The following is a 27,417-nucleotide window of genomic DNA, read 5'->3' as shown; positions in this document are numbered from 1 at the left end:
GTCAGTCTCGCTCGACGGCTTTCATCTTAAAGGAACAGACTCACAACACCGCGGACAGAGACACTGAACCACATTCACAGGACAACAACGACAGAAGAGAGTCAGGAACATTTCATATTCAGCACAGATACAGCAACGGTAAGAGATTATGTGAGATGTTTGACTGTGTATATTCTCATATTAATGAAATCAATGTTCTGTTGAAGGCTGGTGTTACACGAGTTTAAATCAAATCTTTATCACAGTTCTCCGCTGAATCCAGTTCATGTTAAATCAGTTTATAAAGCGTCTGATATTCATCTGTACTGTAACCGTCAGCTGTCAATCATCACTGCGAGAGTTTGGTTTGGAGAGAATGAAGAGCTCAAACTTCATCAGATCCATTCTGTACTGTACTTGGGGACATTTAATATTCACCAATATTAGCCTATTGCTCTGCCTTACTTAAGGTGGACGATGACGCTATTTTTCTTCTAGAAACAAACTTTGTTGTATTATTTTCATGTTATCACTGTGAAGCTGCTTTGATCTGTATTGTAAAAAGCGCTATATAAATAAAGGTGACTTGCCTTGACACACGAGATACTGACTGTTACCATAAAAATAATCTTTAAAACTAAACAAACACCTGCTAAAACTGACTCTGCATACTAAAGTAATAACCTTCTGCACGAACAAACTGGACTTTTGAGGATACAATGTAATTATTATATTAAATTACATTAAGTGCATGTTATGTGCTGTATGTTGGAACAATAATTATGCAACCTCACTAAAGCTCAACTAGACATTGTTCAACCTGACTTTCAGCATTTTACAAAATGTTTGTGCAGACAACCTTTGTTCTGAGATATGTGCACATCTAATTCATGATGATTGCGCATTTATAAGCAGACACTCCCGCTGAAAAGACCAGCTTACAGTTTCCATACTGGTTCCTGCTGGTTTTGTCTGGTTCTACGTGTTTAGATAGATATATGAATATATATGTGCGCAGGCATGTAGTCTTTCTTTACAAATTGACCCCAACAAATGACTTGTCTGGCAGCGTAATACAGAATTATTTGTCACTTCCTGCGGATCCATGTGAACTGGAATTATCCCGACAACGTTTTATCAGTACAGACTCGAAGGAGGCCTTCACAGGGAGAGACTAGCGACGCTTCAGGACTGCGGTGTCGTCGTGTCCAGGCGCAGGTCTGGAGTGTGTGTGTGTGTGTGTGTGTGTGTGTGTGTGTGAGTGTGTGTGTGTGTGTGTGTGTGTGTGTGTGTGTGTGTGTGTGAGTGTGTCCAGGCGTAGGTCCTGCATCAGATCTGGAGTGTGTGTGTGTGTGTGTGTGTGTGTGTGTGTCCAGGCGTAGGTCCTGCATCAGATCTGGAGTGTGTGTGTGTGTGTGTGTGTGTGTGTGAGAGAGAGTGTGTCCAGGCGCAGGTCCTGCATCAGATGTGGAGTGTGTGTGTGTGTGTGTGTGTGTGTGTGTGTGTGTGAGTGAGTGTGTGTGTGTGTGTGTGTGTGTGTGTGTGTGTGTGTGTGTGTGTGTGTGTGTGTGTGTGTGTGTGTGTGTGTGTGTGTGTGAGTGAGTGAGTGAGTGTGTCTGTGTGTGTGTGTGTGTGTGTGTGTGTGTGTGTGTGAGTGTGTGTGTCTGTGTGTGTGTGAGTGTGAGTGTGAGTGTGTGTGTGTGTGTGTGTGTGTGTGTGAGAGAGAGTGTGTGTGTGTGTGTGTCCACCTCTATAGCAGGAGCTGAAGCCACAGAGAACGTTCAAATAGACATATTAATCCATTTTCCCAAGAACAAAAATAAACTTGACAGATATTAGTTCTTGTTTTCCGCCCAAACTCACTTCAGGTGATGATTTTCAGTCCAAATGAGTTTTTACTCAATTGGTTTATTCACAGTGTGAAGTTTCTTGCTGATTGGTAATAAACTGAGTTGCTGACGGTGGATAAATGAGTGTGTCCTTCCTCCCTCCCTGAAGTTTGTATATGTGCTGTCAGCTGGCTAATCTCTGTGTGTGTGTGTGTGTGTGTGTTCTGCAGGATCATCAGATGGAGGGCGATCTCTCCTCTGAACAGGACCTCTCCTGCTCCATCTGTCTGGATCTCTTCACCCAGCCGGTCTCCACTCCCTGCGGACACAACTTCTGCCAGGCCTGCATCGGGGGCTATTGGGCCTCGGGCTCCGGCTCCGGGTCGGTGTTCTGCTGCCCACTGTGCAAGCGCGAGTTCCAGGAGCGGCCCGAGCTCAGCATCAACCGTGTGCTCGCACACATCACACAGAAGTATAAAGAGATGCGGTACGGTGCGCCTCCGGAACCCATGCCGCGGCAGAGAGTCTCTAACGGAGCCGGTCCCAGAGTCTCTACACCCGGAGCCAGTCCCGGAGAGCTGATCATGTGTGACGTGTGCAGTGGCGTGAAGAGACCGGCCGTGCGCACCTGCATCACCTGCACCGCCTCTTACTGCGAGCTGCACCTGCTCCCGCACCAGAACACACTCTTCTACTCCTCGCACCGGCTAATGGACCCCCTCGAGGCCCTCAGGGGCCGAACCTGCCCCGAACACGGGCGCCTGCTCGAGGTCTACTGCCGCACCGACCAGAAGTGTGTGTGTGCCATCTGTGCGCTGGAGGAGCACCGCACACACACCACCGTGTCCGTGCAGACAGAGCGCGCCAGCAAACAGGTGCTACTCCTGATCCATACGCTCACAGAGAGGAAACACGTGATGTCTAACGCGCTGTTTACACAACACCGTTTTCAACTAGTTTTGGCCGTTCGTTTACATGACAGCGGCCTTTTGGGTGCGTGAAGCGCAAACTTTTGAAAACGGGTTTCAAAGTGCAAGTTTTTGAAAACGGTCTCAGAGTAAACAACAAATTAGGCCACGTCTACATTAATCCGGATACATTTGAAAACGGCATTTTCGTTTAAAAACGCTCTCTCCGTCCACACTAGCGTTTCAGTGTGGATGAGAAACTTTTGGAAAACGCTAAATTAACCTTTACTGCGCATGCGTAAAACCTCACAGAAGCTCACTGAGATGCAGATGGGAAAATAAATAATACAGTTATCGCGCAATTCTTCTAACAGGATTATTTTATTTAGCAAAATATCTCAGCATTCACTGATGGTCCAGGTCACTCTCACTCACCATTCTTTGTTTGGTCTAAAACGCTAAAACTGCTCTCATGTTTTACTGCAGGACAGCAGATGTGAGTGTATTTTCTGTCATCTTTGCAGGACTGTGATATGAAGAGTCTGTAAAGTAACATTAGCAACTGTGTGGAAGTAAATAGCACATAACAGGCACAATATCAGTATAAACATGAATATCTATTGGTACAGTAATGGTCACATGACTTAACTTACGTCATCGTTTTGACAGTCCACACTACAACGCGAAAACAGCGCTTTCAAATGTATCCAATTTGGAGAGCGTTTTCAAAAAGGTTTGTTTTCATTAATAAAAATGCCATCTCAGTGTGGACGCAAGGCCAAAACCGAAAGAAAAAAAATGTGTTTTCAAGCGAGGACATGCTAGTGTGGACAAGGCCTGAGAGATGAATGTGTTTTCTCTTCGCAGAGACTCCTGGGTAAAACAGAGCTGGACCTTCAGACGTGTATCGACAACAGACAGGCTCAGCTGACGGAGATGAAGAACAAACTACACAACTTGCAGGTCCATTTTAAAACTCCAGTCCGTCATACAATTTACATTATGTAGATGAATGAATTATATATAGTGTAGGCAAGGCAAGGCAAGGCAAGTTTATTTATATAGCACATTTCATACACAATGGCAATTCAAAGTGCTTTACATAGAAGAAATTAAAATAATAAAAAGAAATAAGAATAATTAAAACAGTTTAGAAAAATAATATGAAATACAGTACAGTACAGTCGGACGAACAGTGGCACAGTGCTCATTCAGTAAATGCACAGCTAAACAGAAGTGTTTTGAGTCTGGATTTGAATGTGACCACTGTAGGAGCACATCTGATCTCTTCTGGAAGCTGGTTCCAGCATAATAGCTAAAAGCGGACTCGCCATGCTTAGAGTGAACCCTTGGTATTTCTAGCTGATATGATCCTAATGATCTGAGTGATCTGTTGGGTTTATATTCAGTGAGCATATCTGCAATGTATTGAGGTCCTAGGCCATTGAATGATTTATATACCAGTAATAATACTTTGAAATCAATCCTAAATCTAACTGGGAGCCAGTGTAATGACCTGAGGACTGGTGTGATATGTTCATATTTTCTGGTTCTGCTCAGAATCCTAGCGGCAGCGTTCTGTATGAGCTGCAACTGTCTTATGGTCTTTTTGGGAAGGCCAGTGAGGAGTCCATTACAATAATCCACCCTGCTGGTGATGAAAGCATGCACAAGTTTCTCTAAGTCTTGTCTGGAAACAAAGCATCTAATTCTTGCAATATTTTTTAGCTGATAGTATGCTGATTTAGTTATTGCTTTGACATGACTACTGAAACTAAGGTCTGACTCTAGTGTCACACCAAGATTCCTGACTTGATTTTTAGTTGTTTGACCCCTAGAGTGAAGGTATGCGTTCACCTTGAGAACTTCATCTTTGTTTCCAAATGCAATGACTTCAGTTTTATCTTTGTTTAACTGAAGAAAGTTTTGGCACATCCAACTGTTGACTTCATCAATGCATCGGCACAGGGAGTCAATGGGGCTGTAATCGTTAGGCGATAGGGCTAAGTACAGCTGTGTATCGTCTGCATAGCTGTGGTAAGCGATTTGGTTCTTTCTCATTATTTGGCTCATTGGGAGCATATACAGGTTGAACAGGAGTGGCGCAAGAATTGAGCCTTGAGGGACTCCGCATGTCATGGATGTCCACTCAGACTTATGGTCTCCTATACTCACATAATAACCTCTCCCATCTAAGTATGACCTGAACCATTTTAGGACTATCCCAGAAAGCCCCACCCAGTTTTCCAGCCTGTCAAGAAGTATGTTATGATCGACAGTGTCAAATGCAGCACTGAGGTCGAGTAGTACCAGCACTGATAATTTGCCTGAATCAGTATTTAAGCGAATATCGTTTATTATCTTTATGAGCGCTGTCTCTGTGCTGTGATGCGGTCGGAAACCAGATTGAAAATTGTCAAAGTATCCATTCGAGCTTAAGAATTTGTTCAGCTGATTGAAGATAACTTTTTCAATGATCTTGCCTATGAAAGGAAGATTTGAGATCGGTCTATAGTTGCTTAATATGGTCTTATCCAGATTGCTCTTTTTCAGGAGGGGTTTGACAACTGCAGTTTTCAGGGAGTTTGGACAACTCCCAGAGAGAAGTGAGGCATTTACCACTTCTAGAAGATCTGCTTCTAAACTGTTTAACACACTTTTGAAAAAAGATGTGGGAAGTGTGTCAAGAGCGCATGTTGATGTTTTAAGGTGCTGTACGGTTTCTACCAGAATTTTGCTATCAATTTTTTTGAAATCAGACAAAGTTACTACTTTCTCAGGTGGTCTGATCTGTCTGACCCCAGCGCAACTCAATGATGTGCTGATCACCTTTCTGATATTATTGATTTTGTCAGAGAAGAAAGAAGCAAACTCACTGCACCTGCTGTTTGAGAGCATTTCACTGGGAATCTGGCTTGGGGGGTTTGTCAGTCTCTCTACAGTAGCAAAAAGAGTGCGTGTGTTGTTTAAATTGCAGTTTATAATATTTGAGAAGAAAGTCTGTCTAGCTTTGCCTAGTTCCATATTGAAAGCATGAAGGCTGTCTTTGTAGATGTTATAATGGACTACAAGCTTTGTCTTCCGCCACATGCGCTCTGCTTTTCTGCATTGTCTTTTCATATTTTGCACTGCTGTTGAGTTTCTCCAAGGTGCTTTTTGTCTGCCACTCTTCTTCCTGACTTTCACAGGAGCAATATCATCAATTACACTTTTAACTTTTGAGTTAAAAGAATCAAGGAGAAAATCAACAGAGTCAGCAGATATGCTTGGTGTTAAGGATATAGCCTTCATAAATAGTACACTAGTGTTCTCATTTAAGCATCTCTTCTTGGCAGACACAGATCTAGCTTCAGTGGCAGGAGAGATCAATATATCAAAGAAAATACAGAAATGATCAGACAGTGCTACATCCTTAATAACAATCGATGAGATGTTTAGACCCTTACTGATAAGTAAATCTAGAGTGTGTCCATGATTGTGTGTGGGTCCATGTACATGCTGAGTCAGATCAAAAGTTTTTAAAACAGTTTTGATTTCTTTTGCCATATTGTTTTCTGCATTATCTATGTGAATGTTAAAATCTCCAGCAATGGCAAAACAGTCAAACTCTGAGGTAATTGTTGATAACAGTTCTGTAAAGTCCTCAGCAAAGGCTGGAGAGTATTTTGGAGGCCTGTAAATAATGATAAGTAAAATGCGAGGAGCACCTTTTAATACAATACCCAGATATTCGAAAGACGTGTAGTTCCCAAATGATATTTGCTTACATTGATAGATATCTTTAAAAAGAGCAGCTAGACCCCCACCTCTCTTAACAGCTCTGCAGACACTCATAAAAGTAAAGTTAGGAGGGGATGTTTCATTGAGGATTGTTGCACTGCAGCTGTCTTCTAGCCAGGTTTCATTTAGAAGCATAAAATCCAGGTTGTTTGTGGTTATTAAGTCATTGACTAGAAGTGATTTATTTTTAAGTGAGCGGATGTTTAAAATTGCTAACTTAACAGTCTTACTTTTTTTCCCTACATCAATCTTAGTTAGACGTGCAACAGGCACCAGATTAGTTGAGTTTGCTGTACGGCTATTGAAGGCCTTAGACTTTCTATCTTGTAATAGAACAGCGATAGAGAAAGATACAGGCACACTGGGTTCCCGCTTGTTCTGTAAACATATGAGAAAGTTACTGTTATCAAAGCGGGGACACGACACACATCACTGAGAGCTGGTATCAGTTGTTTTTGGTTCACCTCGAGCAGATGGAGGAGGGTGTGGGCCCTGGCGTTGTGGCAGAGGCCGAAGAGCTCTCACAGAAGGAGGGGGAGGGCGAGCTGGGCCTGCAGGCTTTGGTGGTAGCGGTGCCTGATGTTTTTTGGTTGATATCTGGGGGCTTGCAGCAAAAGAGTGGGATAGTCTGGTTCCAGCATGCACCAGTTCTTCCATTTTCTGTGAGAAGCACAGAAGTGGAGTTGCTGGCGAGAGGGAGAACGTGTCTGGTGAAAGGGGCTGTTGCTCTGGTGTTATAGGAGGCTGTGATATGCTGTCCTGGCTTCCCTGGCTGTTTTCCAGGAAGTCGTCCTTGGGTGCTGAATCTTGGAGCAGTTCTGATGTGTCTGTCTGTGGTGAGCTCTGTGGGCATGGCTCAGCTGAGATTGTGTCCGTGAGCAGAGGTTGTTGTGGCGGAGTGGTGTTATCATTGTCCTTGTGTGATATGTCAACATCATGTCCATTCTGAAGTGAAGTCCTGTGGTCATTCATACTGTGTCCAGGTGTGTGTGTGCCGTTCTGATTGAGTGGATTGGCTCACACTGCAGAAGGATGATTGAGGGAGAAGTAGATATTGTCCTTTAACACTCTTGAACCAAGTTTGTTTGGGTGATGGCCATCCCGATGAAATAGTTGTCTCTGACTCCAGAAGAGATTGAAGTTGTCAATGAAGTTTACTCCTTTTATATTGCAGGTTTTTTGCAGCCATGTATTAATCCCAAGCAACCGTGAAAACCTGTTTGTCCCTCTTGCTGGGAGTGGTCCACTGATGAATGTCTGAACTTTCAGTTTTTTAAGTGTTTCAAAAAGTTCATTGAAATCCTTCTTAAGGAGTTCTGACTGCTCTTTATGAATGTCATTCTTCCCCACATGAATGATGAGTCGATTTGCAGTCTTATGTTTCATCAGAATGTTCTGAAGTTCCCTGTTTATATCAGAAGTTGTTGCTTGTGGAAGGCAGCATGTAGTTGTATCCCTGCTGCTAATGTTTCTGATTATGGAGTCCCCCACTATCAGAGTCCTGGGCTCGGCTGCGCTCTGAGCTGAGTGCCGCTGTCTGCTCGACCTTGAGCGCCAGTTAGCATCAGTGTTAGCTACTGGCTGATACAGTCTGTGTTCGATCACATTCATCACGTTTGGGGATTCCTCATTTACATTCATTAGTACTTCAAATCTGTTCTCAAGATGTATAGGTGTTGGTGGGAGACCAGTGTTTGCAATCTTTGTCAGAGCTGTATCTGGGGTAGAGGATGCTACTGCGGTAATATGTGAGGCTCGTGACAATCTGATGTCTCGAGTGCCTTTGGGTCTCGCTCCCTGTTTGTGCCATCGGTTTGTAAGTCGATCGGCTTGTTTCTCTACCTGTCGAGGAGCACTAGTTTCATGGGACTCACCGGCTATATGCTGAGGGCGTCCATGACGAAGCTCTGTTGTGTGTTCCGTCTGGTTTGGTGGTCCCGTAAATAACTTAGTTTCAAGAACTGCAATCCTTTGTAAAAGTCTGTGGCAGTTAGTGCAGCAAGTAGATTCCAGAAGAGGCATTTTCTCTCTTATCCTTGTAGGCAGTTGTGTTTTCCTTTCCCCGGAATGTAAGCTGGTCGGGTAGAAGAATTCTGCGTTTTTGTAGTAATCCAAACTTTGTCGTTTGAGCACTGTGCTGATTTGCTAAAGTTAAAATTAGGTGATAAAAGGAGCTCAAATTATAAAAGTATAGAAGATAAAATATAAAAGCGATAGAGCAAAGCGCGGAGCAGTAAGCAAGAGCGTCCGAACAGTAGCTGAGCAGGAAGGAAGTGCGAAGTGTAGCGAATGGAGTGAGAATGGAGCAGTTTTAATGCTCTTTTATCAATGCGAGCACCTGTGTGGCCGATGCTCTTGCCTCAAACTTCTGGAACATTTTTCCCCAGATCCCGTCAACACGTCACTGCATAGACTCATTCCTCAGAAGAACAGCCCACGCCTTAAAGCCCCACACAACCAGAAAACATAACACATGAAAGAACATGCATACACCTAGATCATACCTGATATAGAACATAAACAGTCTGTTTACCCATTACATCCACCCCTGCTCTCTCCATTGGGCCTCCTACAGGGAACTGTTGCAGGGGAGCGAGGGACTGGTTATCACACAACCATCACACCGCCGACAAAAATCCCACAAGCCCCCAGTAAAAACCACTTACGAGGTTCAGTGACTCATCCACACTAGGGATGGGGTATGAGTCCTTCCTGGTGACCTCATTAAGGCGCCTATAGTCAACGCAAAACCTCCACTGCCCCCCCTTCTTAGGCACCATGACCACCGGTGCGACCCATGCGCTCCCGGACGGCTCAATAATCCCTGCTCGCTGCATGTCTAACAAGGCCTTATCAGCAGCGTCCTGACAGGCAAAAGGGAGCCTCCGGGGCCGCAGCCTAATGGGCATGGCATCCCCAGTCTCAATTTCGTGCTGGGCAAGGTGTGTTCGCCCCACATCTCCTTCCCCAAATGCTAAACAATGTTGGAAATCAACCAACAAATCCCAAAACAGCCCCCGCTGACTCTCATCCAAGCCCTCACAATTCTTCAGCCACAACTCCCTCAAAGCAAGCAACCCCTCCCCCTCCTCGAGAGCCAGAAATGGAATGCCGTTTTCCTGCCCATTCCTGCTGGAGAGGCCCGAGGCTGGCTCTAAAGGGGACTGTGTGGCCACCCCGGGGAAGAGGTCAGCTGGGGGGTCAAGTCAAGTCATCTTCATTTATATAGCGCTTTTAACAATGTAGATTGTTTCAAAGCAGCTTTACAGAGATAAACGTATAATTTAAGGTAAGATTGTTTTTGCTTTATAGCGGTTCTTTAATAAAGTTATTTCCAGCTAAAGTTAGTTTCGATTGATTCGCTTCCGTCGCAACGATCATTTGTTATTAAATTAGGGGCCGCTAAGACGACACCATTCTCTCTACACAAACTTTAAACGAGAACCTGTGAGAAACGCTGATGGCGTTCACATGCGCATTATGAATTGGTTCTATAGTTATGTGCATTTGAATATATGTGCGCAGGTTTGGAATTCCCTACAAACCAAGCCTAATCAAAGTACTGGTGTTTCCTTATAATTTTGATACAGAATTTAATTTAATTTTATCAATTCGGGTAGATCTGCGAATTGAGTTTCCCGACGACGCTTTATCTGTAGAGTGGGAAAGGGATCCTTCATAGGGAGAGACTAGTTGGCACTTAGGCACTGCGTTGTCATCGGGTCCAGGCGAAGGTCCTTCACCAGATCTGGATACGGCCTGGATCCGGCAGGCTGCAGGAAAACCTCGGGATAAACAAAGACACTAAAATTAGCGTAGATGCCATTCTTCTCATGATGTAATGAGTACATCAGGATTAATGGGAAGTGTTCCCGGTTCCAGCTGACCTAATCTATGCAGCCTAACATTGAATTATAGAAGTCTATAGTGTATTATGTGAATTCTAGGTCAAAGAGATATGTTTTTAGTCTAGCTTTGAACTGACAGAGTGTGTCTGCTTCCCGGACAATGGTAGGAAGACTGTTCCAAAGTTTTGATGCTAAATAGGAAAAGGATCTACCGCCAGCAGTCGATTTTGATATTCTAGGTATTATCAACTGGCCGGAATTTTGAGATCGCAATAGACGTGAAGGACTATAATGCGTTAAGACAGTGGTTCTCAACCTCTCCTGCAGGGACCCCCTGACAGGCCATGTTTCTGTTTTAGCCCTGAAATGGCACACCTGATTCAATTAATTAAAGGCTTAATGAGTAGTTGACTAATTGATTAATTGACTAATTCCTACTCTTCCTACTCTAATAACTACTCATTAATTGAATCAGGTGTGCCATTTCAGGGTTAAAACAGAAACATGGCCTGTCAGGGGGTCCCTGCAGGAGAGGTTGAGAACCACTGCGTTAAGAGCTCGCTCAAGTACTGTGGAGCTAAACCATTTAGTGCTTTGTAAGTAAAGGATGGGGTAAGGGTGTGGGGTAAGGGTGTGGGGTAAGGGTGTGGGGTAAGGGTGTGGGGTAAGAGGGTGGGGTAAGGGTGTGGGGTAAGAGGGTGGGGTAAACAGCTACCTGTGGTGGACTGGCGACAGCACTGGGGTGGGTTCGCGAGTGCAGTGTGTAGTGCTCCACACTAGTGTCCTCAGGTGCAGCTGCTGCTTCCAGCAGACCTGTAAAAGACCCATCAACATTACTTTCAGTGGACATGACAACCTCAGGACCCCCTTCAAACGGAGCAGGCCATCTCTCAGGTCTAACTGGCAACCTGCACTTCTGAGGAAGTCCAGACCAAGAACACAAGGGTCCTGGACTGCAGCCACCCACACTGAATGACATAATGTCTTCCCCCTGCAGTCAGCCCCACCACGCCTTTACCCTTCAATGGCGCCAGTTCACCCGTCACTGTGCGTAGTCGGACAGTGGTGGGTACCAGACTGCTATTGGCCAGAACTACCTCTGGTCTTATAACTGTCACAGTTGATCCCGTATCCACCAATGCTAAACACGGAACCCCCTCCACCAAATATCGGGGATGAGTGTTGGGGGTTCACATGGCTCCGATCATGCAGACCCCGTCCCATTTCCCTGGTTACTGGCTAGCTTAGGACACTGACAAACTAAATGTCCAGTCTGCCCACAACCCCAACAAATCCTTGGTCGTGTGCGGGGACGTTGATCAGGTTGCAGTGCCACAGCTCAAATTAATTCAGTAATCTCGGAAACCCAGGCTGGCCTTTCGCTTAGCCACGTCAGTGGACCCCACCGACACAGATTCACGCAAGTTCCCCAAACAATCTCCCTCTCCAACGCCATCTCGAAGGCATCCTGCAGTGCCCCGACAAGTGCATTATAATTGTGTCTATCTTCAGGGCTAAGTAGTAACAAACAGTTCAGAGCATCATCTGTAAGACACATAGTCAATTCAATAGCTTGCGGTCCTCTGGCCAGTTTGCAGCATGAGCCAACAGTTCAAACTGTGCATGAAAGGCTTCCCAATCAGCTTTACCTGAGAATTTGTTTGTTTTTTACTGCCACCGTAGCCGTGGAAGTGTGGGCGCCGCCATGTTCATTGGCGGTACTCGGCAACGAAAGCCTGTCGTCTGCAGCCATCCTCCTAGTAGCCTTCCTCACACGACCCTTGTGCAATTCCAGAAAGTCTTCCTCTGTTGCGAATTTATCGGAAGCCCATGCCGAAGCGTCTAGAGCCTCACGACCTTTTCCCCAGATCCCGCCACACATAATAATAATAATAATAATACATTTTATTTATAGGCGCCTTACATGACATCACACATCATTCGTTCTTCAGAAGAACAGCCCACGCCTTAAAGCCCCACACAGCCAGAACACATAACACATGAAAGAACATACATGCATCTAGATCACACCTGATATAGAACATAAACAGTCTTTAGACTCGCTACAATATACTGAAAAAAAATGATAGTGTAAATGCTATGGATATCTTTCAAATATAAAGTGAAAAACAGTAAAAGGACCGTTTTTTACAGTGAAGTTTAATCTGGTCTGCTGATGATGTGTGTGTGTGTGTTTCAGAGCTACTCTCTGTCATCTGCAGATGTGTGTGTGTGTGTGTGTGTTTCAGAGCTACTCAGAGTCACTCATCTGATGTGTGTGTGTGTGTGTGTGTGTTTCAGAGCTACTCTCTGTCATCTGCAGATGTGTGTGTGTGTTTCAGAGCTACTCAGAGTCACTCATCTGATGTGTGTGTGTGTGTGTGTGTGTTTCAGAGCTACTCTCTGTCATCTGCAGATGTGTGTGTGTGTTTCAGAGCTACTCAGTCACTCATCTGATGTGTGTGTGTGTGTGTGTGTGTGTGTGTGTTTCAGAGCTACTCTCTGTCATCTGCAGATGTGTGTGTGTGTTTCAGAGCTACTCAGAGTCACTCATCTGATGTGTGTGTGTGTGTGTGTGTTTCAGAGCTACTCTCTGTCATCTGCAGATGTGTGTGTGTGTTTCAGAGCTACTCAGAGTCACTCATCTGATGTGTGTGTGTGTGTGTGTGTGTGTGTGTGTGTGTGTTTCAGAGTTACTCTCTGTCATCTGCAGATGTGTGTGTGTGTGTGTGTGTGTGTGTTTCAGAGCTACTCAGAGTCACTCATCTGATGTGTGTGAGTGTGTGTTTCAGAGCTGCTCAGATTCACTCATCTGATGTGTGTGTGTGTGTGTGTTTCAGAGCTACTCAGTCACTCATCTGATGTGTGTGTGTGTGTGTTTCAGAGCTACTCAGAGTCACTCATCTGATGTGTGTGTGTGTGTGTGTGTTTCAGAGTTACTCTCTGTCATCTGCAGATGTGTGTGTGTGTTTCAGAGCTACTCAGAGTCACTCATCTGATGTGTGTGTGTGTGTGTGTGTGTGTGTGTGTGTGTGTGTGTGTGTGTGTGTGTGTGTGTGTGTTTCAGAGCTACTCAGAGTCACTCATCTGATGTGTGTGTGTGTGTGTTTCAGAGCTACTCAGAGTCACTCATCTGATGTGTGTGTGTGTGTTTCAGAGTTACTCTCTGTCATCTGCAGATGTGTGTGTGTGTGTTTCAGAGCTACTCAGAGTCACTCATCTGATGTGTGTGTGTGTGTGTGTGTGTGTTTCAGAGCTGCTCAGATTCACTCATCTGATGTGTGTGTGTGTGTGTGTGTTTCAGAGCTACTCTCAGGCCGAGCTGGCGGAGCTCGAACAGCTTCTGTCTGACGTCACACACTCCGTGCATCGCATCCGGGCGGAGCTGGTGGGTGGAGTCGAGCAGAGGAGAGAGGCTGTGATTGGCCGAGGGCAGAGCATCGTGTCCCAGCTGGAGTCGAAGTTAGATGAGCTGCAGGAGCGCAGGGCTCGACTGGAGGCTCAGGCTGTGTCCGACGACCACATCGGCTTCCTTCAGGTGCGCAGACACCCAGATCTCGTCTTTATCTTTATCTGATCCATTGCTTCATCCTTTTTAGTAAAATGAATGGAAAAACTGATACTTCAAATCAACATTTCAAACAAAAAATATCTAAACTTTGACAAAAAGTAGTCTTTGAGAATGTCTAAATAAATCAAAATCCACAACCTAATAAAGTAACCTAATAATTTATTAGTTTTTATGTTTAAACACAACTATAGGATTTACATCTACATTTACAACTCTTTATATAGTTACAGGCATGGCATTACAGATGTCTCAACCCCTTTACAAAGATATGGGACTTTCTGCTTAGAAAGACTCAAAATGACGATTTTTACATCATTATAAGCAGGAACTGCAACACTGAAATCCGTACTTCTCCCGTCTCAGGGGAAAATGAGGGAATAATGCACGACCATTCAGAAATATGACAGGGTTTCTAACAATACAAAGCTTAATGCAAACGGGTGAAGTGTCCCTTTAAGAATGTTTAGATATTTGTGCTGGAGAACAAGAAAGAAACACTGAGGAAGAAGACGTTTGTGCAGTGTGAGCTGATCAGAATCATTAAGTGTGCATCCATGAATCACTGTATATTTGATCAGATTCAGATATTATATCTGTAAGATTTCTTTAATATTAAGAAGGCTGTGTTCACTGTCAAGTCAAGTCAAGTCAAGTTTATTTGTATAGCGCTTTTCACAATACAGATTGTATCAAAGCAGCTTCACAGTATTAAATTTAAATAATACAACAAAGTTTGTTTCAAGAGGAATTTATTGATTGATCAAATTAAATTAAATATCCCCAAAATATCCCCAACTGAGCAAGCCAAAGGCAACAGTGGCAAGGAACCGAAAAACTCCATCAAGTGACCTAATGGTGTCCTAAAACTCCATCAGGTGACCTAATGGAGAAAAAAAAAACCTTGGGAGAACCCAGGCTCAGTCGGGGGCCAGTTCTCCTCTGGCATTTATGAGCTAGAGGCCGGATTGTAGTTTGAACTGTAGGATTATATTAGGGTGACCATATTTTAGTTTTCAGAAAACAGGACGGGGGCGTGGTTGATGGGCGGGGCATGATTTTTGGGGAGGCGTGGTTAAGGGGTGGGGGCGTGGTTTGGGGGAGAATGCATCAAAAAATACAAATGCATTCACAACCTTGCAACTATGTTATACTTTAATACATAAAGTAATACATCCTTTCCATTCAATGTTTGGCACGCAACAATAGAATACTATATATATATATATAAAAAGTTTCGCTTTTAACACCTTTTACATGACACTATTTCTTTTCATGGCCATAGCAGGTTAAAAATCTACTACTAAAATAAAAATCTACTATACTATTTCAGTAAAAAAAAAAAACAATTTCAATCCTCCTGATGTTCTCTTAGCCTATACTTTCTTTATGTGCGCTTTTAGGTCGCTAGCACCTTTATTTGACACTGACACGTACGTGCCAGCTTTGCAGTTCATGCATTCTGCTTTACACGGATCCCGACCGAAACGAAAACATGGGAATTTTCTCTGTAAATCATCTGTGAATTTACATTTTGGCTTTTTTTTAATATATATTTTTATTTTATTTTCTTATGCTGTTAGCTACTTACATCTTACCCATGATCTTACCTCGCACTTGACCGTAAAGTGAAAGCGTAAAAGCGTCACGTTGCTAAAATTCTGTGAACGTAAAGTCCGCCTACTTTGATTTGATTGGTCATTTCAAATATTCTGACATGGACAAGCAGTGACAGACCAATGACAATGAGGCTGCGATGAACAGACACACACACACACACACACACACACACACACACAGAGGCCTCTATTCTGACGTGCTCTCTGCTTGCCGCTGCGGATTGAAGAACGCGCTGATTATAACAAGACGGGACGAAGCCGGTTTCATTTGTTTTGTGTGCTAAGGCAAGCTTGTATTTAAAGAACACTCTTAATGGCCCAATGAAAAATAATGAAAACCAGGACATTTTCATCACTTTTTAAAAAACAGACAGGACGGCCAGGACAGGACGTGAAAACAGGACATGTCCTGGGAAAACAGGACGTTTGGTCACCCTAATTATATGAATGCCTGGCTGAAGAGATGCGACTTTAATCTAGTTTTAAACTGGGAGAGCGAGTCTGAGCAACGAACAGTATCAGGAAGACTATTCCAGAGTTTTGGAGCCAAATGTGAAAATGCTCTCCCTCCTTTGGTGGTTCTGGATATCCTAGGTATGACCAAAAGCCTTGAATTTAGTGATCTTAAAGAGCGCGATGGATTATAGGGTGATAGAAGATCCGTTAAATAGACTGGAGCTAAGCCGTTTAGGGCTTTGTAAGTCAGTAGCAATATCTTATAATTAATACGGAGCTTTATAGGTAACCAATGCAGTGATGATAAAATCGGTGTTATATGATCATATTTTCTTGATCTCGTAAGAACTCTAGCGGCGGCATTTTGGACTAACTGTAGCTTTTATATTGAGGATGCAGGACAACCAGCTAATAAAGCATTACAGTAATCCAGTCTCGAGGTCATGAATGCATGAACTAACTTTTCTGCATCAGAAACTGATAGCATATTACGTAGCTTAGCAATGTTTCTAAGGTGGAAAAAGGCTGTTTTTGTAACATATGAAATATGATTTTCAAAAGACAGGTTGCAATCGAGTATAACACCCAGGTCTTTTACTGTAGAGGATAAAGTAACAGGACATCCTATGATGTTAAAGTTGTATTGTGAGAGGTTTTGTGGGCGGTTTTTTGAACCGATAAGTATTACCTCTGTCTTGTCTGGATTTAATAAAAGAAAATTACGCGTCATCCAATCTTTTATATCTTTAACACACTGTCAATTTGGAAAATTTAGCGTTTTCATCCGGCCGTGATGAAATATATATTTGAGTGTCATCAGCATAACAATGGAAACTAATTCCATGTTTCCTTATAATATTTCCAAGTGGCATCATATATATTGAAAATAACAGAGGGCCTAATACAGATCCCTGCGGCACTCCATAGTTTACTGGAGTTATGATCGATTTTTCTCCATTTAAATAGACAAAATGATAGCGGTCAGATAGGTATGATTTGAACCAGCTTAGTGCTTGTCCTTGAACACCAGTATAATTTTGTAGTCGATCTAAGAGTAATGTATGATCTATAGTATCGAACGCAGCACTAAGATCAAGTAAAACTAGTATTGAGATACAGCCTTGGTCAGAAGCTAAAAGTAAATCATTTGTGATTTTAACGAGCGCAGTTTCAGTGCTATGATGCGGTCTGAATCCAGACTGAAACTTTACATAGATATCATTTTGTTGCAAGAAAGAGCCCAGTTGAGCGGACACCTCTTTTTCTAATATTTTAGACATAAATGGAAGATTTGAAATGGGTCTATAATTTGCTAGATTATTATGATCTAATTGTGGTTTCTTAATGAGTGGTTTTATAACTGCCAGTTTAAATGTTCTTGGAACATGACCTAAAGATAAAGACGAGTTAATAATATTGAGGAGAGGCTCTTCCACTACTGGTAACACTTCTTTCAGTAGTTTAGTTGGTATAGGATCTAATAAACATGTTGTTGTTTTAGATGAAGTGATAAGTTTATTTAACTCTTTTTGTTCTATAGTTGTAAAGCACTGTAATTGTTCTTGCGGGGTGATAATTGAAGCTGAATTATAAGGCGCGATTGAAGATTGAACGTTTACAATTGTGGTTCTGATGCTTTCTATTTTCTCAGTGAAGAAGTTCATGAAATCATTACTACTGAACTGTAACGGGATATTTTGTTCGGGTGACGTCTGTTTATTTGTTAGTTTAGCCACGGTGTTAAATAAAAACCTTGGATTATTTTGGTTGTTTTCTATTAGTTTGCGGAGGTGCTCAGCCCTGGCCGCTTTTAGGGCCTTTTTATAACGTGACATACTGTCTTTCCACGCGATTCTAAAGACCTCTAAATTAGTTTGTTTCCATTTACGCTCTAAAATACGGGTTTCTCTCTTTAAAACATGCGTAGTATTGTTATACCATGGTGCTTTATTTTTCTCTCTGACCTTTTTTAATTTAATAGGTGCAACCACATCCAATGTTCTAGAGAGAATGGTGCTCATAGTGCTAGTTAGTTCTTCTAGTTCATCTGTTTGTTTGGGTTCAGGCAGCAGCTGAGACAGATTAGATAAGCAATTTGAGAAATTATCTATGGTGGATGGAAGGATTGTTCTGCCTGGTCGATAACGCGGCGCTGCATGACATATTACAGCAGTACGTAATATGCAAGTTACCATGTAGTGATCAGTGACTTCATCACTTTGTGGAATGATATCTATATCGGTTGGATCGGTTCCATGTGATATAATTAAATCGAGTGTATGATTAAGACGATGTGTTGGTCCGGTGACGTTTTGCTTGACCCCAAATGAATTTAATAAATCTGTAAACGCAGCTCCTAACGCATCATTTGGATTATCTACGTGTATGTTAAAATCTCCAACAATTAGTGCTTTATCGACATTGACTAATAGGTCTGAGAGAAAATCTGCAAACTCTTTTAGGAAATCAGCGTAAGGCCCTGGCGGTCTATATACGGTAGCCAAGGCTAGAGATAATAGGGATGTTTTTCTAACATCTAAGAGCGTAACATTTAGTACAAGTACTTCAAATGAAATAAACTTATAACCCGTTTTCTGAGTAACATTTAGAATATCTCTATAAATGGTTGCAACACCTCCGCCACGACCAATCAGACGGGGCTCATGCTTATAACAGTATCCAGGAGGAGTAGACTCATTAATACCGAAATAATCATTTGGTTTAAGCCAGGTTTCAGTGAGGCAAAGTACATCGAAGCTATTATCTGTGACTATTTCATTTACAATAACTGCCTTAGGTGTGAGTGATCTAATGTTTAGAAGCTTTAGAAATAGTTTTTGTTTACTAATAGCAACATTTTCTGTTTTAATAACAATTAGATTTTTCCTAGATCCTGCATTAGATTTATTATTTGATCTCACTAAACGAGGAATAGACATGCAATGTTTCTATGCAATGTTCTACACTAGTATTTATATCAGTTGAATTGGTGCAGCAGAGACTATGATTTGGACTTTTGGTTACTAGTCAAAGGGTATTTAACATTTTGGAGATGTTATCTGACAGAAGAGCCGCTCCGAATCTGTTTGGGTGTAAGCCATCAGCACGGAAAAGCCTAGGACGCTCCCAAAACAGATTCCAATTATTTACAAAGAGCAGTTTCTGCTCATTGCACCATGACATTAACCATTCATTTAGCGCAAATAATCTGCTGAACTTTTCATGCCCTAGTCGGTACGTGGGAAGCGGTCCTGACACAATGATCGTTGTTTCAGGCGATGTGCTGCGTACCGTATCGAATAGATTCCTGAAGTCTTTCTTCAGAATCTCCGTCTGGCGCAGCCTGATGTCGTTCACTCCCGCGTGCAGGACCACAGTTCCGACGCGCTCGTCACCGTTCAGGATCTCGGGAACGCGAGCAGCGATTTCAGAAACACGAGCACCAGGAAAGCAGTGACTTTGCACCTTACTTTTACCTAACATAGCGTGTACGTGCCGAACGATGGAATCGCCGATGATCACAGCATCGTGTTCTGTTTCGCGTAGAGGGGAAAAGCGGTTTTGTGTGGATAAATCGAAAACCGGGAGGGTCGGAGAAAGTCTTGGTCTAAACCTGACTCGCGTCTTCCGCTGCGGAACCACCCAGGCTTCGTGGTGGCGTGTTGGAGCCGGAGTTAACGAGACCATGGCTGATTGCGACCGATGCTGAGGAACGCACGGAGTAGACGCGGTCGGAGTCAGCGGGTTAGTAACGTTAAACACTGATTTGTGTGCATCGGCACGTGATGTTTCAAGAGCCAAACACCGGTCTCTCAGCTCGGCCTGTCTCAATAAAAGGTTGTGGATCTGTTTCTCAACAGCTTCCAGCTCAGACTGCAGTGCGTGCAGCTCAAATGTGTCCTCACCTGCACCAAAAGGTAGACTACTTACATCTGATATATTCGCCATCTTAACAGATGGACAGTGAGTTAGCAACGAAGCTACCAGTGATGCTATCAATATTAATACTAATTTATATTATAAGTTTGTTTGTTTGTAAGTGAGTGTGGAGAAGACGCGTTCAGCCGTGATCCACGGACGTAACCTTTAAGAGTATGCAGCGTTGGATCACTAATAGGCTTGAGACGCGTCTGCTCAACAGTCCGCGTTGTAACAATGAGGTTTGAGCAGTAGTGCTTCTCAGTGAGGAAAAGTAGAAAATCTTAGTTGTAAGCGAGTTTAAAGAGAAAAATCAAGAATTATAAATCAAATCGATAGAGCTCCAAAAACAACAACGCATTCAGACACGACGCATGATAATAACAGGACAAGACATTACTCACCGTGTTTGTTGAGTGTTTCTTACTCACCTGAGCTTTTATGAACTCAAAGGCGCGAGAGAAAATAAATAAATAAAAATAGCTGAGCGCACGGGTGGCGCGCTAACAGGCTAGCGAATTACCAGCGTGTTGTGCTAGTAGTAACGGAAGCCAGCGATGTTGGGTAAGCTGTATTTAGTAGTAGTATAAACAACTAGAAATTGTAGTAAATGATGGTTCAAAACAAGGAAATACGAGGCTATACGAGGCTAATACGGAGCTTACAGCACCGAAGCAGACAAACTCACAGCAGGTAGCCAGCAGGCAACGAACACTGATGTCATTATACCTTTACCATCGTTTCGAGTGCTATATCCCCAATGAACACATTTTATTAATGACGCGATCTACTGCAAGAATATGGAATTAAATAATTCTGAGAAATATTCGTACTTACTGCTCTGAGGCGACTGAAGTTTTACTGAAGTCACTGTCCTCTGTTCCTCTATATAACTTCTTCATGTTCCAGCTGATTCTGCTCGCTCGTCTAGTTTAGCTGTGACTCTTCTGATGATGTTCTTCTGCTGGCAGAGTTTCGAGGAAGCCCATGGGCCGGTGCCGGACTCAGATGTGGATCTACAGGAGGATGAAGTGACTCTGAGCTTCTCGCTCGGGGACGTGAAAGCAGCTCTAGGAGAGATCCGGGAGCGACTCGACGACATTCGCTTCGGGGAAGTGCGTTACAGACACTCCGGTGAGAAACTGAGCGAACGCATAACGTCATGTTACTGACGGAGATGAAACGTTTTTCAACATTTCTGCACCTTGGATTTCAAAGTTTGCGTTCTCGAGCTCCAAACACTCGTAAATGAACGGCTAGAACACATTAAAAGTTTTTTTGTTCTCAGTTAGAACGGTGTGTGTTAGCGGCCCCTAAGCTAACAACTAATGATCTTTGCAACGGAAGTGAATCAATCAAAACTAACTTTAACTGGACAATAACTTTATTCTAGATCTGCTGTAAAGCCTAAACACTCTCTGTTACTGTAATCTCCTGTTATCTCTGTAAAGCTGCTGTATTGGTAAAAGCGCTGTATAAATGAAGGAGACTTGACTCGTGTGTTTCAGTGTCCACGCTAGCCGAGAGTGAGAGTATGGTGAGTGTTCGATCTCTGAGGAAGAAGGACTGGTCACTGAAAGGTACGTGAAGAATAACTCTCAGAAAACACATCTGGAACAGCTGTGGGATGAGTACTAATCATCTTTCTCTCTTTCATTTCTACAGATCTGCGCAAATTAAAACTGGGTATGTATAAATGCATGTGTTTTATTGCATCCATACATTTGTGTCTCAACTTTCTCTTAAAAGAGGTCAGAGCAGCAGATGTTCAGTTAGATGTTGATAGTGAGTAATATTCATTCTATTATTGGACGTAAATAATCTAAACATCTGCTTTCAGTGGTTTTACACTGTGAGGTTCATTCAAAGGTTACAGAAATGTCTGATAGAGTCACCAGAACAGAAGCTGGTTTCTGTAGTGTTGATTCAAACGCTACGCTAACAGATTAGCCAGAGGACTGGATTACTGACAGAGGACCAACACTGACAATTCTCACTCCAAACATTCACTCCTAAATCTCCTGCCGGTACTGAGACTCGAACCCACGAGTCCGACTCTCTAGCATTAGGCCACAGTCAGTGCGAGACACAGACAGACTATCATAAGAATATCCATAAACACAGAGGCGTTTCCCTACAGAAGACTGAGTCATATATCCATATCTCCACTTCACTCAAGATCCAGTACTGATAGATTCGCATAAATTGAGTTTAAAATATGCAGGATTTTTTTTGCCTAACACACCATCTCTGTTTTGATCAGATGTTGAATATTTTGTGTGTTTTAGGGCACAAGAAGGTTAAAGGTTATCTTGGTGAGTGTTCTTGACTCCTGTTGCTTTGTATTTCCTTCACAATCTGTAATATACTGTAGATTATGTGCATAGTCATTCCTCTCCTACTACTTTCAATGCTTTAAAAAAAAAAAACCATATGAATGATTTGTGAAATGCAAGTCCTGATGAAACACCCGTGTGTGTGTGTGTGTGTGTGTGTGTGTAGAGGACGTGACCCTGAACCCCACGTCGGCGTACCCGTTCCTGATCCTGTCTGAGGACCGTAAGCAACTGAAGCGCGGAGAAAAACTTCAGTTCTACAGGAACAGCTCTCAGCGCTTCGACGTCTGGTCCTGTGCGCTCGCTAAACACGGATACGAGTCGGGACGCCACTACTGGGAGGTGCTTCACACACACACACACACTCACACACACACACACACACTCACTCTCAGCGCTTCGACGTCTGGTCCTGTGCTCTCGCTAAACACGGATACGAGTCGGGACGCCACTACTGGGAGGTGCTTCACACACACACACACACTCACTCTCAGCGCTTCGACGTCTGGTCCTGTGCGCTCGCTAAACACGGATACGAGTCGGGACGCCACTACTGGGAGGTGCTTCACACACACACACAAACACACACACACACACACACACACACACTCACTCTCAGCGCTTCGACGTCTGGTCCTGTGCTCTCGCTAAACACGGATACGAGTCGGGACGCCACTACTGGGAGGTGCTTCACACACACACACACACTCACTCTCAGCGCTTCGACGTCTGGTCCTGTGCGCTTGCTAAACACGGATACGAGTCGGGACGCCACTACTGGGAGGTGCTTCACACACACACACACAAACACACACACACACACACACACACACACACACACACACTCACTCTCAGCGCTTCGACGTCTGGTCCTGTGCGCTCGCTAAACACGGATACGAGTCGGGACGCCACTACTGGGAGGTGCTTCACACACACACACACACACACACACACACACACACACACACACACTCACTCTCAGCGCTTCGACGTCTGGTCCTGTGCGCTCGCTAAACACGGATACGAGTCGGGACGCCACTACTGGGAGGTGCTTCACTCACACACTCACACACACACACTCTCAGCGCTTCGACGTCTGGTCCTGTGCGCTCGCTAAACACGGATACGAGTCGGGACGCCACTACTGGGAGGTGCTTCACACACACTCACACACACACACACACACTCTCAGCGCTTCGACGTCTGGTCCTGTGCGCTCGCTAAACACGGATACGAGTCGGGACGCCACTACTGGGAGGTGCTTCACACACACACTCACTCTCAGCGCTTCGACGTCTTGTCCTGTGCTCTCGCTAAACACGGATACGAGTCGGGACGCCACTACTGGGAGGTGCTTCACACACACTCACACACACACTCACACACACTCACTCTCAGCGCTTCGACGTCTTGTCCTGTGCTCTCGCTAAACACGGATACGAGTCGGGACGCCACTACTGGGAGGTGCTTCACACACACTCACACACACACACTCTCAGCGCTTCGACGTCTGGTCCTGTGCGCTCGCTAAACACGGAGCTTCCCACTTGTATTTACGACATTATGGTGGCGTTCAACTCGTAAATACGATCTTTACGAAATGACTTTTTACTGCTGTTCTATGACAGTTTTCCCTCCTCCACCCCATCTCCTCACTTACTGGTCCTATCCCAAACCTGGGATGGGGGAGTACTCTGTGTTCCCCTCGGACAGCACGCATAATACGCATAACCTTTACCCTATCTAATATATGTAAGTGTGAACTGGTAAAACACCTGTCCTCTCTCTCCTCAGGTGAGCGTGGGCGAGAACAAGGACTGGAAGCTGGGAGTGGTGTGTGAGTCTGCGCAGAGGAAGGGTCTGTTCGACATGACGCCCGCCAGCGGATACTACGCGTTGTGGTGGAGCGGGAGTCACTTACGCGCGCTAACCGCGCCGCCGCTAGCGAAGGTGCGCGTCACCGGACACCTGCGGCTCGTCGGGGTGTACCTGGACCTGGAGGAGGGTCACCTGATCTTCTACAACGCCAAGACCGGGTCCGAGCTGTACTCCTTCACGGCCCAGTTCCCGGAGAAGATGTTCCCGCTCTTCGGAACCGCAGATAAAGATGTTCCGCTGGTGTTGAAGAGTCCGGTTCCCAGCGTCCCGGAGTGAGGAGAACCAGATCTGAGGGAAGCGAGGCACTGAAAGCCACTCAATAATACAGGAACATATCAGACTTCTGCTTTATTTATAGCTCAAGGGTTAGGGAATGCAGGAACTATGAAGTGAAATATGAAGTTTAAATTAAGTGAAGGTAAATTCTACTCTCTCTCTTTCTCAGGAGCCACAGCTCAAAGTCTGGAATCACTGAGACATTCTTATGTGTTTGAAAGAAATTGATGCTTCCTTCAATAATACAGGTTTAATCTGAACAAAGTTATTACAAAAAATCATTTTTGAAGAAAGAAAGCAAACTGTAATTCTGTATGTTGACAGAGAGAGACAGACAGAGAGAGTGTGTGTGTGTGTGTGTGTGTGTGTGTGTGTGTGTGTGTGTGTGTGTGTGTGTGTGTGTGTGTGAGAGAACGAGAGTGTTTGTGTGTGTGTGTGAGAGAGAAAGAGAGAGAGAGAGAGTGTGTGTGAGAGAACGAGAGAGAGTGTTTGTGTGTGTGTGAGAGAGAGAGAGCAGTCATCATGAAGCATGATTCCTCCAGTTAGAGAAACATCTTTTTCTGAACAGCAGTGAAAAGACCGATCACACTCACACACTCACTCTCACACACACACACACACACACACACACACACACACACACACACACACACACACACGAGCAGCGTGCAATGGGCCAAAGAATGAAAGAGTGCATAATAAATGATTATTGTGTGTGTGTGTGTGTGTGTGTGTGTGTGTGTGTGTGTGTGTGTCTGTGTGTGTGTGTCTGTGTGTGTGTGTGTGTCTGTGTGTGTGTGTGTCTGTGTGTGTCTGTGTGTGTGTGTGTGTGTGTGTGTGTGTGTGTGTGTGTGTGTGTGTGTCTGTGTGTGTGTGTGTCTGTGTGTGTGTGTCTGTGTGTGTGTGTCTGTGTGTGTGTGTCTGTGTGTGTCTGTGTGTGTGTGTGTGTGTGTCTGTGTGTGTGTGTGTCTGTGTGTGTGTGTGTCTGTGTGTGGGGTCTTGTGGGAACAGTCTGATTCATGAGTAGTTCACTACAGCAGGAGAGATGGATCATAACACAGACACTCTGATGAACAATACAATACAAACATCTGTAATATTATCACTGTCTTCTGCTGTACTTGTCTTGTATTCAATTTAATGCATTTTTGGTGAAAAATTTATATTAGATATGAATATTTGTAGAAGTGGCACAAGGGAAATTCATGACATTTAATGAAAATGCACATTTCTCCCCAAAGTTGAACTTAAAATAAATAAATGACATAAATACATGATAAAAGCTTAATCAGCTTATGAACAAATGTTACAGTAACCCTGAAAATCTGCAGAGAATTAAATGCGTTAGAGATCCTGGATGAAGACGATCACGGTTCTGGAACGGTTTGTACATATTCAATCTCTGCGATGATGACTGGCATTTGGGAGTTTATTCAGACAATGGCTGATCTCGAACACGAGTGTGTTTCAGAACGAGTGTGTTTCAGGAGTGTTTCAGAACGCGTGTTTCAGGAGTGTGTTTCAGAACGAGTGTGTTTCAGGAGTGTTTCAGAACGAGTGTGTTCAGGAGTGTGTTTCAGAACGAGTGTGTTTCAGGAGTGTGTTTCAGAACGAGTGTGTTTCAGGAGTGTTTCAGAATGAGTGTTTCAGGAGTGTGTTTCAGAACGAGTGTGTTTCAGGAGTGTGTTTCAGAACGAGTGTGTTTCAGGAGTGTGTTTCAGAACGAGTGTGTTTCAGAATGAGTGTGTTTCAGGAGTGTGTTTCAGGAGTGTGTTTCAGGAGTGTTTCAGCACGAGTGTGTTTCAGGAGTGTGTTTCAGAACGAGTGTGTTTCAGCACGAGTGTGTTTCAGAACGAGTGTGTTTCAGGAGTGTGTTTCAGTAGGGTGACCATATTCCAGGTCATGTCCGGCCGGGATTTCGAGATCGCCCAAAATATCCGCGATTCGGCTTTTGCTTTCTCGTCGCCATTCATTTTGTTTACATGTACACCTTTTGATTCAGTAGTACTGAATTACTTCCGATTGGTTAATCTGAATGTAGTGTTTACATGAACACTAAACAAGTGATCGGTTGATGTGCGTTCTAGCATTGCTAAGAAAATTCCTGTGTTTTCGTCTCGATCGGGATCAGTGTGAAGCAGAATGCATGACCTGCAAAGCTGGCACGTACGTGTCAGTGTCAAATAACGTAATAATGTAAACATAATGAATGGTGACTGTAGAAAGCAAAAGCCGAATCCCGGGCATTTTGGGCGATCTCGAAATCCTGGCCAGATATGTCCTGGTTAAACAGGACGTATGGTCACCCTAGTTTCAGGAGTGTTTCAGAACGAGTGTGTTTCAGAACGAGTGTGTTTCAGGAGTGTTTCAGAACGAGTGTGTTTCAGAACGAGTGTGTTTCAGGAGTGTTTCAGAACGAGTGTGTTTCAGAACGAGTGTGTTTCAGAACGAGTGTGTTTCAGGAGTGTGTTTCAGAACGAGTGTGTTTCAGGAGTGTTTCAGCACGAGTGTGTTTCAGGAGTGTGTTTCAGGAGTGTTTCAGCACGAGTGTGTTTCAAAACGAGTGTGTTTCAGGAGTGTTTCAGAACGAGTGTGTTTCAGAACGAGTGTGTTTCAGGAGTGTTTCAGAACGAGTGTGTTTCAGGAGTGTTTCAGAACGAGTGTGTTTCAGGAGTGTGTTTCAGAACGAGTGTGTTTCAGGAGTGTGTTTCAGAACGAGTGTGTTTCAGAACGAGTGTGTTTCAGGAGTGTGTTTCAGAACGAGTGTTTCAGGAGTGTGTTTCAGCACGAGTTTGTTTCAGAACGAGTGTGTTTCAGGAGTGTGTTTCAGGAGTGTTTCAGCACGAGTGTGTTTCAGGAGTGTGTTTCAGGAGTGTTTCAGCACGAGTGTTTCAGCACGAGTGTTTCAGGAGTGTGTTTCAGGAGTGTTTCAGAACGAGTGTGTTTCAGGAGTGTTTCAGAACGAGTGTGTTTCAGGAGTGTGTTTCAGAACGAGTGTGTTTCAGGAGTGTGTTTCAGAACG

The 27,417-nt window shown here is 43.9% G+C and overlaps 1 protein-coding gene across 1 annotated transcript; it reads left to right on the top strand.

The window, feature by feature from the left end:
• On the top strand, positions 1-25,677 carry btr30 (bloodthirsty-related gene family, member 30). Its single transcript, XM_082186073.1, has 10 exons — positions 1-138; positions 2,039-2,683; positions 3,584-3,679; positions 13,649-13,882; positions 20,877-21,039; positions 21,414-21,485; positions 21,571-21,591; positions 22,194-22,220; positions 22,408-22,583; positions 24,036-25,677. Exons 2-10 carry the CDS (start codon positions 2,048-2,050, stop codon positions 24,393-24,395), a joined length of 1,785 nt encoding a protein of 594 aa, XP_082042199.1. The 5' UTR covers positions 1-138; positions 2,039-2,047; the 3' UTR covers positions 24,396-25,677.
• Positions 25,678-27,417: the final 1,740 nt, after the last annotated feature.

Source organism: Leuciscus leuciscus (assembly GCF_965113295.1).
Source record: "Leuciscus leuciscus genome assembly, chromosome: 12".
Classification (NCBI taxonomy): Eukaryota; Metazoa; Chordata; class Actinopteri; order Cypriniformes; family Leuciscidae; genus Leuciscus; species Leuciscus leuciscus.
The sequence above is the reverse complement of the archived record's forward strand: the minus strand, read 5'-3'. Positions and strand labels throughout refer to the sequence as shown.